General features: G+C 51.1%; 1 protein-coding gene across 2 annotated transcripts in view; it reads right to left on the bottom strand.

Annotated features, from left to right (window-relative positions):
* Positions 1-10,203: 10,203 nt before the first annotated feature.
* The window catches only part of LOC144509045 (receptor-type tyrosine-protein phosphatase H-like), a 105,303-nt gene continuing 98,615 nt past the window's right edge, over positions 10,204-16,891 (bottom strand). For both annotated transcript variants that reach the window (XM_078237326.1, XM_078237327.1), the window contains 3 exons: positions 16,677-16,834; positions 12,837-12,972; positions 10,204-10,699 (listed from right to left, as the gene is read on the bottom strand). In XM_078237326.1, the coding sequence (XP_078093452.1) occupies positions 10,544-10,699; positions 12,837-12,972; positions 16,677-16,834 (450 nt within the window). In that variant the 3' untranslated portion in view covers positions 10,204-10,543. The remainder of the gene's footprint in view (positions 10,700-12,836; positions 12,973-16,676; positions 16,835-16,891) is intronic.

Below are 16,891 nucleotides of genomic sequence, written 5' to 3'. Positions count from 1 at the left end.
TTTGACGTGTTAAAGTCATATTTGGGTAGAATTGCTCTTGTGTTGAATAGCTCCTACTAGAAGAATCTATCAAATCCAATTCGGAACTCCACCTCCAGGATTTCTCTGGAGAGTCCAGGAATTACAAATTGATCTCCTAGAGCAACCACACTCCCAGGAGAAAAAGCAATCGGGGTGGGAATAAAAAAAAAACTGTTTTCCTTTTTAACATTTGCGTTGACCAGTTGTTTTGGAGACGAGGCTGTTTGAGCAACATTCACTCAGTTGGGGATTGGGGAGTATGTTTGTTGGACACGGCAGATGATAAATGGTGAGAGAGCGGGGAGGAAGGGGGGAGGTTGGGGTAGCCGGGGGCAAGGGGATGTACGACATAGTCTCCTGGAACATGTCCAACCAGAGTTGGTAATTGTCGATTGGCCTTGGTAGGTCACACATGCCCGTGGAGCTACGGGGCGGCACGTTGGTACAGTGGTTAGCACTGCTGCCTCGCAGCGCCAGGGACGCGGGTTCAATTCCGGCCTCGGGTGACGATTTGTGCGGTGTCTGCACGTTCTTTCCCCGTGTCTGCGTGGGTTTTCTCCGGGTGCTCCGGCTTCCTCCCACAGTCGAAAGATGTGCGGGTTAGGTGGATTGGCCATGCTAAATTGCCCCTTAGTGTACAAAGATGTGCAGGTTAGGTGGATTGGCCATGCTAAATTGCCCCTTAGTGTCCAAAGATGTGCAAGTTAGACAGATTGGCCATGCTAAATTGCCCCTTAGTGTCAGGGGTATCAGCAGGGTAAATATGTGGTGTTATGGGGATAGGGCCTGGAATTGTATTGTCGTCAGTGCAGGCTCGATGGGCTGAATGGCCTCTTTCTGCATTGTAGGGATTCTATGATTCTAGGTTGGAACTCCCCAGTTGATCCGCAGTAGGCCGAGTCTTCTTAGTTGATGTGAGTGAGGCTGAAAGCCTCAATCCTTTGGTTTTTGCTGTACTTACCTCCCTGGATTGAAGGCTGAACGTATTTATACTGTGTGTGTAAGGCTGTTAAGAGAAGGAAGGCAGATGTCACCGGGTGGCTCTCGGCTCCTGACTCAGTTCACGTACAATGCTTGCGTGACCATAGCAACGTGTCTCCTGGGACGTAGAACTGAGCTCTGCAGTGCTCAGATTATAGCGTGCGCTGCTGTGTTTTACTGAAGCATACACAGCGATTCCAAAATAGTAGCGTATGCTTCCTTTGATGGGCAAGTCCGGAACGAGGGGGTTGAGGGGCGCGGGGGAGGGGGGGCACAACCTTAAAATTAGAGCTAGGTTGTTCAGGGTTGATGTCAGGGAGAACCTCTCCACACAAAGCGTTGTGGAAATCTGAAACTCTCTTGATCTGTGACCGTTGAGGTTTTCGTCGAAGCTTTTCAAGACGGAAGAGGATAATTTAGCACTGCTGCCTCACAGCGCCAGGGACTCTGATTCGATTCCTGGCCTTGGCTGACTGTGGAGTTTGCACATTCTCCCCGTGTCTGCGTGGGTTTCTTCCGGGTGCTCTGGTTTCCTCCCACAGTCCAAAAGATGCACAGTTTAGGTGGATTGGCCGTGACAAATTGCCCCTTAGTGTCCAAAGATGTGCAGCTTAGATGGAACGGCCATGATAAGTTACCCCTTTGTGTCCAAAGATGTGCTGATTTAGTTGGATTGGCTATGCTAAATTACCCCCTTAGTGTACAAAGATGTGCAGGTTAGGTGGATTGGCTATGCTAAACTGTCCCTTAGTGTCCAAAGATATGCAGGTTAGGGTGGATTAGCCATGGTAAATGTGTGGTGTTATGGGGATAGGGCAGGTGTTGAGTCTGGGTAAGATGCTCTGTCGTAGAGTCAGTGCAGACGCGATGGGCCGAATGGCCTCCTTCTGCACTGCAAGAATTCTACAATTCTATTTAAGTCTACGTTTAAGTTTATTTATTAGTGTCACAAGTAGTCTTACATTAACACTGCAATGAAGTTACTGTGAAAATTCCCGAGTCGCCACACTCCGGCGCCTGTTTGGGTACACAGAGGGAGAATTTAGCATGGCCAATGCATCTAACCAGCACGTCTTTCGGACTGTGGGAGGAAACCGGAGCACCCGGAGGAAACCCACGCAGTGTTTTCGGGCAAGGTGCATGTTCCAGGAGACTTTGCCATGCATCCTCTTGCCCCCGGCTGCCCCAACCTCCCCCCTTCCTCCCCCCTCTCTCACCATTGGTCACCTGGCAGGTCCAACAAACATACCCCCCAATCCCTAACTGAGTGATTGTCGCTCAAACAGCCTTGTCCCCAAGTAGAATCATAGAATCCTACAGTGCAGAAGGAGACCATTCGGCCCATCGAGCCTGCACTGACCACCATCCCACCCAGTCCCTATCCCCATAACCCCATGCATTTACCCTAGCTAGTCCCCCTGACACTAAGGGGCAGTTTTAGCATGGCCAATCCACCTAACCCACACGTGTTTGGACTGTGGGAGGAAACCGGAGCACCCGGAGGAAACCCACGGGGGAAAGTAGAAGAATCTATCAAATCCAATTTGTAACTTCACCCCTCCAGGGTTTCCCTGGAGAGTTCCGGAATTGAAAATTAATCTCTTGGAGCAATCCCCCTCCCCACTCCAGGAGAAAAAGTCATGGAGGCGGTAATTAAAGAAAAACGTTTTCCTTTTTAATGTTTGTGTTGACCAGTTCGGGCAAGGTGCAGGAAGGGTGGGGAAACTGGATTCTTGAGCGTGGGAGGCATCGGACACCCAGAGATCCGGCTCCAACCGAGACTCAAAAGAAAGGAGCAGAACATTGGATCGATGGCCAACATTCCTCTGTGGAACATGGTGGAGACAGAGCTGACGGACTCAGCACACTCCAGGTCAGCAGAGCTCGTGAGCTGGGCACACAAAGTTTGATTTGATTTATTAGAATAGAACCCCTACAGTGCAGAAGGAGGCCATTCGGCCCATCGAGTCTGCACCGACCACAATCCCACCCAGGCCCTATTCCTGTAACCCCCTCATATTTATCCTGCTAATCCCCCTGACACTAGGGTTAATTTCGCATGGCCAATCCATCTAATCTGCACTGTTGGTACGTGACCTCAGACCTTTGTATCTTTCTCCCAATGGAAGAAGGTGGGAGAGAGAATGTCCAGGGTGCGTGGGGTCCTTGATTATGCTGGGTGCTTACCCGAGGCAACGGGAATTGTAGACGCAGCCAATGGCAGAGTCAAAAGTGGAAAGCATGCTAACTTTCTTTAGACTGTGGGAGGAAACCGGAGCACCCGGAGGAAACCCACGCAGACACGGGGAGAACGTGCACAGACTGGCCGGAATTGAACCCGGGTCCCTGGCGCTGTGAGGCAGCAGTGCTAACCACATTATTATTGTCACATGAATTGGGATACAGTGAAAAGTATTGTTTCTTGCGTGCTATACAGACAAAAACATACCATTCATAGAGTACATAGGGGAGAAGGAAAGGAGAGAGTGCAGAATGTAGTGTTACAGTTATAGCTAGGGTGTAGAGAAAGATCAACTTAATATATGGGGCGGCACGGTAGTACAGTGGTTAGCGCTGCTGCCTCACAGCGCCAGGGACCCGGGTTCAATTCCCGGCTTGGGTCACTGTCTGCGTGGAGTTTGCACATTCTCCCCATGTCTGCATAGGTTTCCTCCGGGTGCTCCGGTTTCCTCCCACAGTGCAAGGACGTGTGGGTTAGGTGGATTGGACATGCTAAATTTCCCCTTAGTGTCAGCGGGGACTATCTAGGATAAATGCATGGGGTTATAGGGGTAGGGCCTGGGTGGGATTGTGGTCGGGGCAGACTCGGTGGGTCAAATGGCCTCATTCTGCACTGTAGGGATCCTATGCATATGGTAAGTCCATTCAAAAGTCTGATGACAGCAGGGAAGAAGCTGTTCTTGAGTCGATCGGTACGTGACCTCAGACTTTAATATTTTTTTCCCGACGGACGAAGATGAAAGAGAGAATGTCCGGGGTGCGTAGGGTCCTTAATTATGCCGGCTGCTTTCCCGAGGCAGCAGGAAGTGTAGACAGACTTGATGGCAGAGTCAAAAGTGGAAAGCCTCTTCATCCAGACATACAAATTGACCTGCTGGGAAACTTTTGCTAATTAAATCTCACCGCAGATCGGTGTGTGTGACAGAAAGCAGCAGGGAGTGAGTGACTGACAAAGGGAACACCATCAGGCACATTGTGTCTGCTCACTTCAGCCCCTAAGCATCGCAATCCTCCCAAAACTCTCCCCTACCCTACACACATTCAGGCTGATTGTTGCCGAGTCATCACAGATAACATTAACCCTCTCCCTCCAACTCTTCATTAACGCAGTGGGACTCTGAATCAGCGCTCTGTACAGAAAATAGATAACAGATCAGGTTTCCTGGAGCCTCAGAGGGCCAGTGCTGAGGGAGTGCTGCACTGTCAGAGGGTCAGTACTGAGGGAGTGCTGCACTGTCAGAGGATCAGTACTGAGGGAGTGCTGCACTGTCAGAGGGTCAGTACTGAGGGAGTGCCATAGTCAGAGGGTCAGCACTGAGGGAGTGCCGCACTGTCAGAGGGTCAGTACTGAGGGAGTGCCGCATTGTCAGAGGGTCAGTACTGAGGGAGTGCCGCACTGTCAAAGGTTCAGTCTTAAGGGAGTGCCGCACTGTCAGAAGGTCAGTACTGAGGGAGTGCCGCACTGTCAGAGGGTCAGTGCCGAGGGAGTGCCGCACTGTCAGAGGGTCAGTGCTGAGGGAGTGCTGCACTGTCAGAGGGTCAGTACTGAGGGAGTGCTGCACTGTCAGAGGGTCAGTACTGAGGGAGTGCCGCACTATCAGAGGGTCAGTGCTGAGGGAGTGCTGCACTGTCAGAGGGTCAGTATTGAGGGAGTGCTGCACTGTCAGAGGATCAGTACTGAGGGAGTGCTGCACTGTCAGAGGGTCAGTACTGAGGGAGTGCCGCACTGTCAAAGGGTCAGTGCTGAGGGAGTGCCGCACTGTCAGAGGGCCAGTACTGAGGGAGTGCCGCACTGCCAGAGGATCAGTACTGAGGGAGTGCCGCACTGTCAGAGGGTCAGTACTGAGGGAGTGCCGCACTGTCAGAGGGTCAGTACTGAGGGAGTGCCGCACTGTCAGAGGGTCAGTGCTGAGGGAGTGCCGCACTGTCAGAGGGTCAGTACTGAGGGAGTGCTGCACTGTCAGAGGCTCAGTACTGAGGGAGTGCCGCACTGTCAGAGGCTCAGTACTGAGGGAGTGCCGCACTGTCAGAGGGTCAGTACTGAGGGAGTGCCGCACTGTCAGAGGGTCAGTACTGAGGGAGTGCCGCACTGTCAGAGGGTCAGTACTGAGGGAGTGCCGCACTGTCAGAGGGTCAGTACTGAGGGAGTGCTGCACTGTCAGAGGATCAGTACTGAGGGAGTGCCGCACTGTCAGAGGGTCAGTACTGAGGGAGTGCCGCACCGTCAGAGGCTCAGTACTGAGGGAGTGCCGCACTGTCAGAGGCTCAGTACTGAGAGAGTGCCGCACTGTCAGAGGGTCAGTACTGAGGGAGTTCTGCAGTGTCAGAGGATCAGTACTGAGGGAGTGCTGCACTGTCAGAGGGTCAGTACTGAGGGAGTGCCGCCACTGTCAGAGGCTCAGTACTGAGGGAGTGCCGCACTGTCAGAGGGTCAGTACTGAAGGAGCAGACACGGGGAGAACATGCAAACTCCACACAGTCACCCGAGGCCGGAATCAAACCTGGGTCCCTGGCGATGCAGTGCTAACCACTGTGTCACTGTGCGCCCCCAGACTAAAGCCTCCTTTTAGCACTGAGGCCCATTTCACAGTTTCTGAAGCTGGCGTCCGTCACTTTATTCAACACTCCCATCCACTAACATTCTCAATAAACCCTCTCACCCTATCTTCAGAAATCTGCCGCCTTCTCCCAGCTCCCCCTTGCTGCTGCTGAGCTGTGCAATCTGCCCATGAGGTTCTGGGGGAATCTGACATTAGATTATCCACTTGCAATACTCTGCAACCTACACTAGGTGTCAGCCTTGGCTCAGACCGGGGGTGAAGCTCATTGCAGAGCGCTGGTGAACATTGATTTATTTACAGAAGGCCATTCGGCCCATCGAGTCTACACTGGATCTCAAAGCAATCCTGTCAGTCCTGTTTCCCCTGTCCCATCCCTGTAGCCCTTTCCCTCAACTGCGAGTCCAATTTACAGGTGGCACAGTGGCACAATGGTTAGCACTGCTGCTTCACAGCGCCAGGGACCCGGGTTTAATTCCCGGCCTTGGATCACTGTCTGTGTGGAGTCTGCACGTTCTCCCCGTGTCTGCGTGGGTTTCCTCCGGGTGCTCCGGTTCCCTCCCACAGTCTGAAAGACGTGCAGGTTAGGGTGCATTGGCCGTGCTAAATTCTCCCTCAGTGTACCCGAACAGGCACCGGAGTGTGGCGACTAGGAGAATTTCACAGTAACTTCATTGCAGTGTTAATGTAAGCCCACTTGTGACATGAACAAATAAACTTTAAATTTTCCTGTGATTGACAATCAGCGATTGTCTGCCAGTCTGTGTGCGGAAAGTTCCAGAACAGCACAAACTCGCTCTGCGGAAAATTTCACATCCCATTCGCACAGCCGGCCCCCACCGCCACACCGCGCCCCCACCACCGGGCCCCACTCCCACACCACATCTCCTCCCCCCCCCCCAGCATCCACTCCAAGTCCTGCTGGGGCAACATGTCCCCGGCAGAGGGGCTATGGGTAGAGGGGCTTTGGGCAGAGGGGGTTATCTGGCACAATGGGACGCAGGTTGGGTGGAAATAGGGTGCAAAGATTGCAACTTCCACATGACAGTTTGCACATGCACTCGCTCGCTCGCACACACACACACACACGTACAAACGCTTGCATGTTCGCGCACACACGGGCTCGCGCACTCACACACACACTTGCACGCTCACATGCACACACAAACGCATGCTAACACACGCACACACATACATGCACACATGCTAATGCCCACGCACACTCACAAATTGCCTCATACATTTTTCTCCTCACTCACACTCCCATCCTCAGTCAGTCACACTCTAGATCTCTGACATTCACTCACACTTCCTTATTCCCACACACACGCACACACACAGTCAGCTGCTATCGCGCAGCCCTCCATACAAATTGTATCTTTCACCAATTTACAACAAATAAACTTAATCTTTATTTCTTTGTACAATCGCAAACATGAAGAGAGAAGATGTGGATCCACACACTCACACGCAGTCCAGTGAATGATGGGCATGGTTAGCGTCTGGGGTGTGAATCCACATTCCTCACCGGCCAAACAGATTTCAGTCAAAAAAAAATCAGAATTACAAATAGTATAAAATTATATAATTATTACATTCAGATACGTGGAGCACGTGTCACGCGGACGTGGCGTTTGTTTAGTGAGATGGCTGGAATTCATTCTATCTACAGGCACGTTGGTGAAACAGATTGGAATGGCCCAGGGTCCTGGGAAAGTCACTCCTCGGGGATACCTCGTATAAACGGGGGGGCGGGGGGGTCACAATTATTTTAAAATTCTATTTTAAAATGCAGCGAAGAGGGCAGCGACTGAGATTGTGGGCAGTTCCATCAGCGTCAGTCCCAACCTTCAGGAAGGAAGGAAGGCAGCCATCCCCTCTTCCCCCCCAGAAAAAAAAGCCCCCCTTCCCATTGCCCAAGAGCGACATGGCGGAGATCTCCCACTCCAGACACCATGGGTCAGGTTCGACTGGCCTCTGAAATGGTCGAGTGGTATTATCGCTAGACTATGAATCCAGAAACTCAACTAATGCTCTGGGTTCGAATCCCGCCACGGCAGATGGTGGAATTTGAATTCGATAAAAAATATCTGGAATTAAGCTTCTACCGATGACCCATTGTCGGAAAAACCCATCTGGTTCACTAATATCCCCGTTAGGGAAGGAAATCTGCCGTCCTTACCCGGTCTGGCCTACATGTGACTCCAGAGCCACAGCAATGTGGTTGACTCTCAACTGCCCTCCAAGGGCAAATAGGGATGGGCAATAAATGCAGACCCAGCCGGTGACGCCCATGTACCATGAATGAATTTTTAAAAAGTTTCCAGTGTGGGTTTGAGGGCTAGGCTGAGGTAGAAACCAATGAGATAAAGCTCCTGGGGCTAAAGGGATCAAGGGATATGGGAGCGAACACAGAATCATAGGGAAAGGGCCTGGGTGGGATTGTGGTCGGTGCAGACTCAATGGGCACTGTAGGGATTCTATGATTCAAGGATCAGCTATGATCAACATGAATGGTGGAGCAGGCTGGAGGGGCTGAATGGCCTCCTCCTGTTTCTAGTTTCTATGAGAGGATTGAGGGGGAGGTAAGTTTCAACTTGGATTTACAACATAAAACAGAAATTCAGAAGCCCAATGGCCCCGGTTTGTGGGGATCCAATTCGTAGAGCGATGGAGTCTTTGCAACACAGGAGGCCATTCGGCCCATTGAGTCCATGTCGGCTCTCCGCTTAGCGATCCAGCCAGCCCCAGTCCGTCGCTCCTTCTCTGTAACCCTCCCGAGTGTCTTTCCCTCAATGGCCCATCCCACCCCCTCCGAAGGTCAATGCTTGTTCTGTCACGCTCAGAGGGGGAGACTCCCGGGTCAGTACCACTCACTGTGTAAAAGTGGTCTTCCTCACCGCTCCCAACCAGCCCCCACCCGCGCCATAACCCCCCACCCCCTCCCTTCCCCCTCCCCCAGAGTCACTGTCAGGAACCGTGGGGCCGTGCAGAGATCCTGTCGTCCCAGGTAAACAATGTAAAGTGCAATCAGAAAAATCCAGGAGGCTGCTTCCCCGTGGGAGGACAGAGCCCGCAGTCACCCAGACAGGAACCCGTCACGCTAATAACCCGGGATCGTACGCAGCAGGAATATGGAACAGCGGGAGCATGGAGACAGGGCAACAACACAAGGAGAGCGTGGGACACACGGGGGAGAGAGTGGGGACGCAGGGTGCTGGCAGGGAGACACAGGGAGAGGCAGTGGGACGCAGGGCGAGAGCATGGGCGCAGGGGGAGAGCATGGGGCACATAACATAAGAAATAGGAGCAGGAGTAGGCCATCTAGCCCCTCGGGCCTGCCCCGCCATTCAATAAGATCATGGCTGATCTGACGTGGATCAGTACCACTTACCCGCCTGATCCCCATAACCCTTAATTCCCTTACCGATCAGGAATCCATCCATCCGTGCTTTAAACATATTCAGCGAGGTAGCCTCCACCACCTCAGTGGGCAGAGAATTCCAGAGATTCACCACCCTCTGGGAGAAGAAGTTCCTCCTCAACTCTGTCTTAAACCGACCCCCCTTTATTTTGAGGCTGTGTCCTCTAGTTTTAACTTCCTTACTAAGTGGAAAGAATCTCTCCGCCTCCACCCTATCCAGCCCCCGCATTATCTTATAAGTCTCCATAAGATCCCCCCTCATCCTTCTAAACTCCAACGAGTACAAACCCAATCTCCTCAGCCTCTCCTCATAATCCAAACCCCTCATCTCCGGTATCAACCTGGTGAACCTTCTCTGCACTCCCTCCAACGCCAATATATCCTTCCTCATATAAGGGGACCAATACTGCACACAGTATTCCAGCTGCGGCCTCACCAATGCCCTGTACAGGTGCATCAAGACATCCCTGCTTTTATATTCTATCCCCCTCGCAATATAGGCCAACATCCCATTTGCCTTCTTGATCACCTGTTGTACCTGCAGACTGGGCTTTTGCGTCTCATGCACAAGGACCCCCAGGGAGAGTGGGGCACGGGGGAGAAAGAGGTGCAGTGGGGGAGAGAGTGGGGCACGGGGGGGAGAGCGGGGATGCAGGGGGGGAGAGCATGGGGCATGGGGGGGAGAGCGTGGGGCACGGGGGGGAGAGAGTGGGGCACGGGGGGGAGAGCATGGGGTGCAGGGGGGAGAGAGTGGGGCACAGGGGGAGAGAGAGTGGGGCACAGTGGGGGAGAGAGTGGGGCACAGGGGGGGGAGAGAGTGGGGCACAGGGGGGGGGAGAGAGTGGGGCACAGTGGGGGGGAGAGAGTGGGGCGCAGGGGGAGAGAGAGTGGGGCACAGGGGGGGGAGAGAGTGGGGCGCAGGGGGGAAGAGCATGGGATGCACTTGGAGACTGGCAGATGCATGGGGAGACTGGCAGACGCATGGGGAGACTGGCAGACGCATGGGGAGACTGGCAGACGCATGGGGAGACTGGCAGACGCATGGGGAGACTGGCAGACGCATGAGGAGACTGGCAGACAGGCAGGCATCACAAAAGGCATTTCAACATGGAGACACCAGCAGCATGCAGGATTGGTGAAAGGCAGTGATTCCGGAGATTCCACCGGAGATGGCCAATTGTCGACATTGGATTGAATTGAGTTTGTCGCCTTTGAGTGGCCGGAGTGGGTCGGGTTGGGAATAAAGGCACGCGTACGATTGGAGACATATTCCAGCCCAGTCCCATGGCAACACAGCAAGGAAAGGTGCTGCTACGAACTAAACCAGCCGATCAGAAGTTTTGATGGCACTAACATTCTCGTAGATCAGGTCCTGCTCCGTCTGCAGCTCCTGCTGGTTCTGGTATATCGCCTCTTGGGGCTGTTTTGATTGGATTCTATCCAACATGCACTGATGAAGGAAGACGTACTGAGGCTAAAATGCAGCCAATGGGAAACAGAATGGAAAGTTTACACATTACCAAATAACCAATAAACATCCTTAATTAAGGCAAATCCTATGGTTATTTAAATAAGGTACTGTTTAGAACCATTGCTATCAAACACGCCCAGGACAGGTACAGCACGGGGTTAGATACAGAGTAAAGCTCCCTCTACACTGTCCCCCATCACACACTCCCAGGACAGGTACAGCACGGAGTTAGATACAGAGTAAAGCTCCCTCTGCACTGTCCCCATCAAACACTCCCAGGACAGGTACAGCACGGGGTTAGATACAGAGTTAAGCTCCCTCTACACTGTCCCCCATCAAACACTCCCAGGACAGGTACAGCACGGGATTAGATACAGAGTAAAGCTCCCTCTACACTGTTCCCATCAAACACTCCCAGGACAGGTACAGCACGGGGTTAGATACAGAGTAAAGCTCCCTCTACACTGTCCCCATCAAACACTCCCAGGACAGGTACAGCATGGGGTTAGATACAGAGTAAAGCTTCCTCTACACTGTCCCCCATCAAACACTCCCAGGACAGGTACAGCACGGGGTTAGATACAGAGTAAAGCTCCCTCTGCACTGTCCCCATAAAACGCTCCCAGGACATGTACAGCACGGGGTTAGATACAGAGTTAAGCTCCCTCTACACTGTCCCCATCAAACACTCCCAGGACAGGTACAGCACGGGATTAGATACAGAGTAAAGCTCCCTCTACACTGTCCCCATCAAACACTCCCAGGACAGGCACAACACGGGGTTAGATACAGAGTTAAGCTCCCTCTACACTGTCCCCATCAAACACTCCCAGGACATGTACAGCACGGGGTTCGATACAGAGTAAAGCTCCCTCTACACTGTCCCCATCAAACACTCCCAGGACAGGCACAACATGGGGTTAGATACAGAGTAAAGCTCCCTCTACACTGTCCCCCATCAAACACTCCCAGGACAGGTACAGCACGGGGTGAGATACAGAGTAAAGCTCTCTCGAACTTCAGAACATTTTCTAATTCACTGTGCCATTTCTATTTCTATTCCAATACCTAGCCACGTGATCTCTATAGTTTGAGAGTGTGCTACGGACTAAAAGATCAACAGGGACTAAGCCGAGATATCCAAACTTTTGTCATACAGGGATTGTTCGAGGTTGCAGACAAGAGAGACCCACTCCATCAGTCAGCGTTAGGTTAGAATCCAATCCTAAAAGATGAAAGTCCAAAATGTGGAGTGTCCCTCATCACATTCTGATTTTGAACATCATCTTTCTGGAGGGAGTACTTTCCAATCGCCTGTAGTGTTGGAAGAAATGAGGAAGGAGCCCGGAACGTGGCTCAGTTCTTCCTCATTCATCTAGAGAAGCTCAGACCCCATGAACACGACTTCCCCATGGACCAGCCCACTTCCCTTCCTCACTACCTGCAGTAGCCAGAGCTCCGGCCCCCGGAGCCCTGGGCCCCCGGAGCTATGGCCCCTTAATGCCCAAAGGTGTGCAGGTTAGATGAATTGGCCGTGCTAAATTGCCCCTTAGTGTCCAAAGTGTAGCAGGTTAGGTGGATTGGCCAGGCTAAATTGATTCTATTGTCAGGGGTATTAGCAGGTTAAATATGTGGGGTTGTGGGAAGAGGGCCTGGGTGGGATTGTGGTCGGTGCCGACTCGATGGGTCGAATGGTCTCCTTCTGCACTGAGGGATTCTATGATTCTATAATTGTGCAGGGTTTTGTGGATAGGACGGGGCGGTGGGCTTTTGTGGGATGCTCTTTCAGAGAGTCGTTGCAGACTCGATGGGCCAAATGGCCTCCTTCTGCAGTGCAATTCTATGATTCTGTGGTTCTGACTAAGAGGCGGGAATGTTCAGCCAATGAGAACAATGGTCGACGCGCTAAACTGTCCAGGCACGTGTCTTTAGAGAGTAGTTTTTCCCAGGATTTGGAGGGATTCCATGCTGGGAATTTCAGTTGTGGGAGGTCAGAGACAGGTAGCGCAGAGCAGGAGCAAGAGGCTGGGAGGTGCATATCAAGTCAGCTCCTCGCCGCAACCCCGCACCCCCCACCTCCACTGAGCTGGATCAGGGATTGAAGGAATGTGACATTAAACACACACAGAGTACAACTCACCTCTGTCTGAACCATCAGCGGCCGGTTACATCTCATTTTATGGACAATTCCGTAAACATCAATGACATCTTCATGTTCGATTTGTTGCAACAGATAGTCCAGGGCTATTAGTGTACCAGTCCGCCCAACGCCAGCACTGAGAATCAAACAAGAGAATCAGGGGCATTAAACAGATACGCAGCACATCTCCCTCTCTCAGCTCCCTCATGACACGGACTGTCTGAAAGTATTTGGATCAAAGTATTGGGGCTCATTGTAGCAATCATCTCCCTGACACCATCACACAGTCACTCTCTCCCCCAGCACCCTGTGTTATTGACTGTATCGCTACTGATGTTAATCCAGCTCCCTCACACTGTCACTCAAGAATCCCTCTCCCCCCCCCCAGCACCCTGTGTTACTGACTGTATCTCTATTGATGTTAATCCAGCTCCCTCACACTGTCGCTCAGTAACCCCTCTCCCCCCAGCACCCTATGTTACGGACTGTAGGAGGCGATGGCCTAGTGGTATTATCGCGAGACAATTAATCCAGAAACTCAGCTAATGTTCTGGGGATCCGGGTTCGAATCTCACCACAGCAGATGGTGGAATTTGAATTCAATAAAAATATATCGGTATTTAAAAATCTAATGATGACCATGAAACCATTGTCGATTGTCGGAAAAACCCATCTGGTTCACTGATGTCCTTTAGGGAAGGAAATCTGCCGTCCTTACCCCATCTGGCCTACATGTGACTCCAGAGCCACAGCAATGTGGTTGACTCTCAACTGCCCTCTGAAATGGCCGAGCGAGACACTCGGTTCAAGGGTAACTTGGGATGGGCAATAAATGATGGCCCAGCCAGCGACGCCCCTGCCCCATGAATGAATAGAAAAAAATCTCTACTGATATTAATCCAGTTTCTTCACACTAACCACAACATTCCTGGTGTTTTTCAAAAATCAGGATCTTACGGCTACATAACCTACGAACTAAGAGCAGGAGAAGGCCATTCAGCCCCTTGAACCTCCTTCCACAGTCGATACAATTGTGACTAATCTCACCTCCAACTTCCTGCCCACTCCCCATAACCCTTCATCCCATTACTAATGAAAAACCTATCCATCTCCTCGGTATATTTATTTAGTGTTCCAGCATCCACCGCATTCTGGGGTAGAGAATACCCCAGATTCACCACCCTTTGAGCGAAGTAATTCCTCCTCATCTCTGTTTTAAATCTGCCTCCCGTTAGTCTAAAACTATGGCCTCTCGTTCTAGAATGTCCAACAAGGGGAAACATCCTCTCTACGTCCACCCTGTCAACCCCCGTCTCGCATCTTATACACCTCAATTAGATCTCCTCATTCTTCTAAACTCCAGCAGGTCTGGGCCCAAACTCCTCAACCTCTCTTCATAAAACAAGTCCGTCATTCCTGGAATCAATCTAGTGAATCGTCTCGAATGCATTTACACCCTTCCTCAGGTAAAGGGGCCAAAACTGTGCGCAATACTCAAGATGTGGTCTCACCAATCTCCTACACAGTTGCAACAGCACCTCCCTACTTATATATTCTATTTTGTTAGCAATGAATGCCACAATTCCATTTCTCACTGAATCCTTACAGTGCAGAAGGAGGCCATTCGGCCCATCGAGTCTGCTCCGACAACAATTCCACCCAGCCCTATCTTCGTAACCCAAAGTATTTACCCTCCAATCCCTCTGACACTAAGGGGCAATTTAACATGGCCAATCCACCTAATCTACACACCTTTGGAGTGTGGGAGGAAACCGGAGCACCCGGAGGAAACCCCGGTAGACACGGGGAGAACATGCAAACTCCACACAGACTGTCACCCAAGGCCGGAATTGAACCCGGGTCCCTGGTGCTATGAGGCAGCAGTGCTAACCACTGTGCCGCCCACATTTGGTTTCCTTATTCCTTGCTACACCTATATACTAGCTTTCATGGGTAGCATGGTGGTCAGCGCTGCTGCCTCACAACGCCAGGAATCTGGTGTTAAAATGTCAGTATTCACGGGGGAGGTGCCGGATGATTTGAGGGTGGCTCATGTTGTTCCGTTGTTTAAAAAAGGTTCCAAAAGAAATCCGGGAAATTATAGGCCAGTAAGTTTGACGTCGGTGGTGGGCAAGTTATTGGAAGGTGTGATAAGGGATAGGATCTACAAATATTTGGATAAGACAGGGACTTATTAGGGAGAGTCAACATGGCTTTGTGCGTGGTAGGTCATGTTTGACCAATCTATTAGAGTTTTTCGAGGAGGTTACCAGGAAAGTGGATGAAGGGCAGGCGGTGGATGTTGTCTACCTGGATTTCAGCAAGGCCTTTGACAAGGTCCCTCATGGGAGGTTAGTTAGGAAGGTTCAGTCGCTGGGTATACATGGGGAGGTAGTAAATTGGATTAGACACTGGCTCAATGGAAGAAGCCAGAGAGTGGTTGTGGAGAATTGCTTCTCTGAGTGGAGGCCTGTGACTAGTGGTGTGCCGCAGGGATCGGTGTTGTGTCCATTGCTGTTTGTCATCTATATCAATGATCTGGATGATAATGTGGTAAATTGGATCAGCAAGTTTGCTGATGATACAAAGATTGGAGGTGTAGTGGACGGTGAGGAAGGTTTTCAAAGCTTGCAGAGGGATTTGGACCAACTAGAAAAATGGGCTGAAAAATGGCAAATGGAATTTAACGCAGACAAGTATGAGATATTGCACATTGGAAGGACAAACCAAAGTAGAATGTACAGGGTAAATGGTAGGACTCTGAAGAGTGCAGTTGAACAGAGGGATCTGGGAATACAGGTGCAGAATTCCCTAAAAGTGACGTCACAGGTGGATAGGGTCGTAAAGAGTGCCTTTGGTACATTGGCCTTTATAAATCGGAGTATCGAGTATAAAAGTTGGAGTGTTATGGTAAGGTTATATAAGGCATTGGTGAGGCCGAATTTGGAGTATTGTGTACAGTTTTGGTCACCTAGTTACAGGAAGGATGTAAATAAGGTTGAAAGAGTGCAGAGAAGGTTCACAAGGATGTTGCCGGGTTGAGAAGCTGAGTTACAGAGAGAGATTGAATAGGTTGGGACTTTATTCCCTGGAGCGTAGAAGATTGAGGGGAGATTTGATAGAGGTGTATAAAATTTAGATGGGTATAGATAGAGTGAATGCAAGCAGGCTTTTTCCGCCGAGGCTAGGGGAGAAAACAACCAGAGGGCATGGGTTAAGGGTGAAAGGAGAAAAGTTTAAAGGGAATATTAGGGGGGGCTTCTTCACGCAGAGAGTGGTGGGAGTGTGAAATGAGCTGCCGGATAAAGTGGTAAATGCGGGGTCACTTTTAACATTTAAGAAAAACTTGGACGGGTTCATGGATGAGAGGGGTGTGGAGGGATATGGTCCAAGTGCAGGTCAGTGGGACTAGGTAAAAAATGGTTCGGCACAGACAAGAAGGGCCAAAAGGCCTGTTTCTGAGCTGTAATTTTCTATGGTTTCTATGGGTTCAATTCCTGGCTTGGGTCACTGTGTGGAGTCTGCATGCTCTCCCCGTGTCTGCGTGGGTTTCCTCCAGGTGCTCCGATTTCCTCCCACAGTGCGAAAGAAGTGCTGTTTAGGTGCATTGGCTGTGCTAAATTCTCCCTCAGTGTACCCAAACAGGCGCCGGAGTGTGGTGACTGGGGGACTTTCATAGTAACTTCATCGCAGTGTCAATGTAAGCCTTACTTGTCGCACTAATAAATAAATAAACTTTAAATAAATAAATTTCTCTGATTCATGGACTAGGACGCCCAGATCCCTCTGCAGCAAGGTAACAAACCAGAGCAGAAAGTTGCAATCACAGTGACTCCTTACCTGCAGTGTATGACAGGTGGGCCTTGCTGATTCCTATTCAGGCGATCCCGGATGAGTTGGTGGAATGCTAGCAGTTTGTCCGTGGTTTTGGGAACGCCGTGATCCGGCCAGGCAGTGAAGTGAAAGTGTGTGACCAAGCGCTGTTCCGAGGACCCAGCCTATCCAGAAGAGGCAGAGATTCAGTCTCCTTTAACTCTCACTCCTCCTTGCCTGAA

Source organism: Mustelus asterias, chromosome 21 (assembly GCF_964213995.1).
Source record: "Mustelus asterias chromosome 21, sMusAst1.hap1.1, whole genome shotgun sequence".
Taxonomy (NCBI): domain Eukaryota; kingdom Metazoa; phylum Chordata; class Chondrichthyes; order Carcharhiniformes; family Triakidae; genus Mustelus; species Mustelus asterias.
Note: the sequence above shows the minus strand (reverse complement) of the source record. Positions and strands in the feature narration are given on the sequence as shown.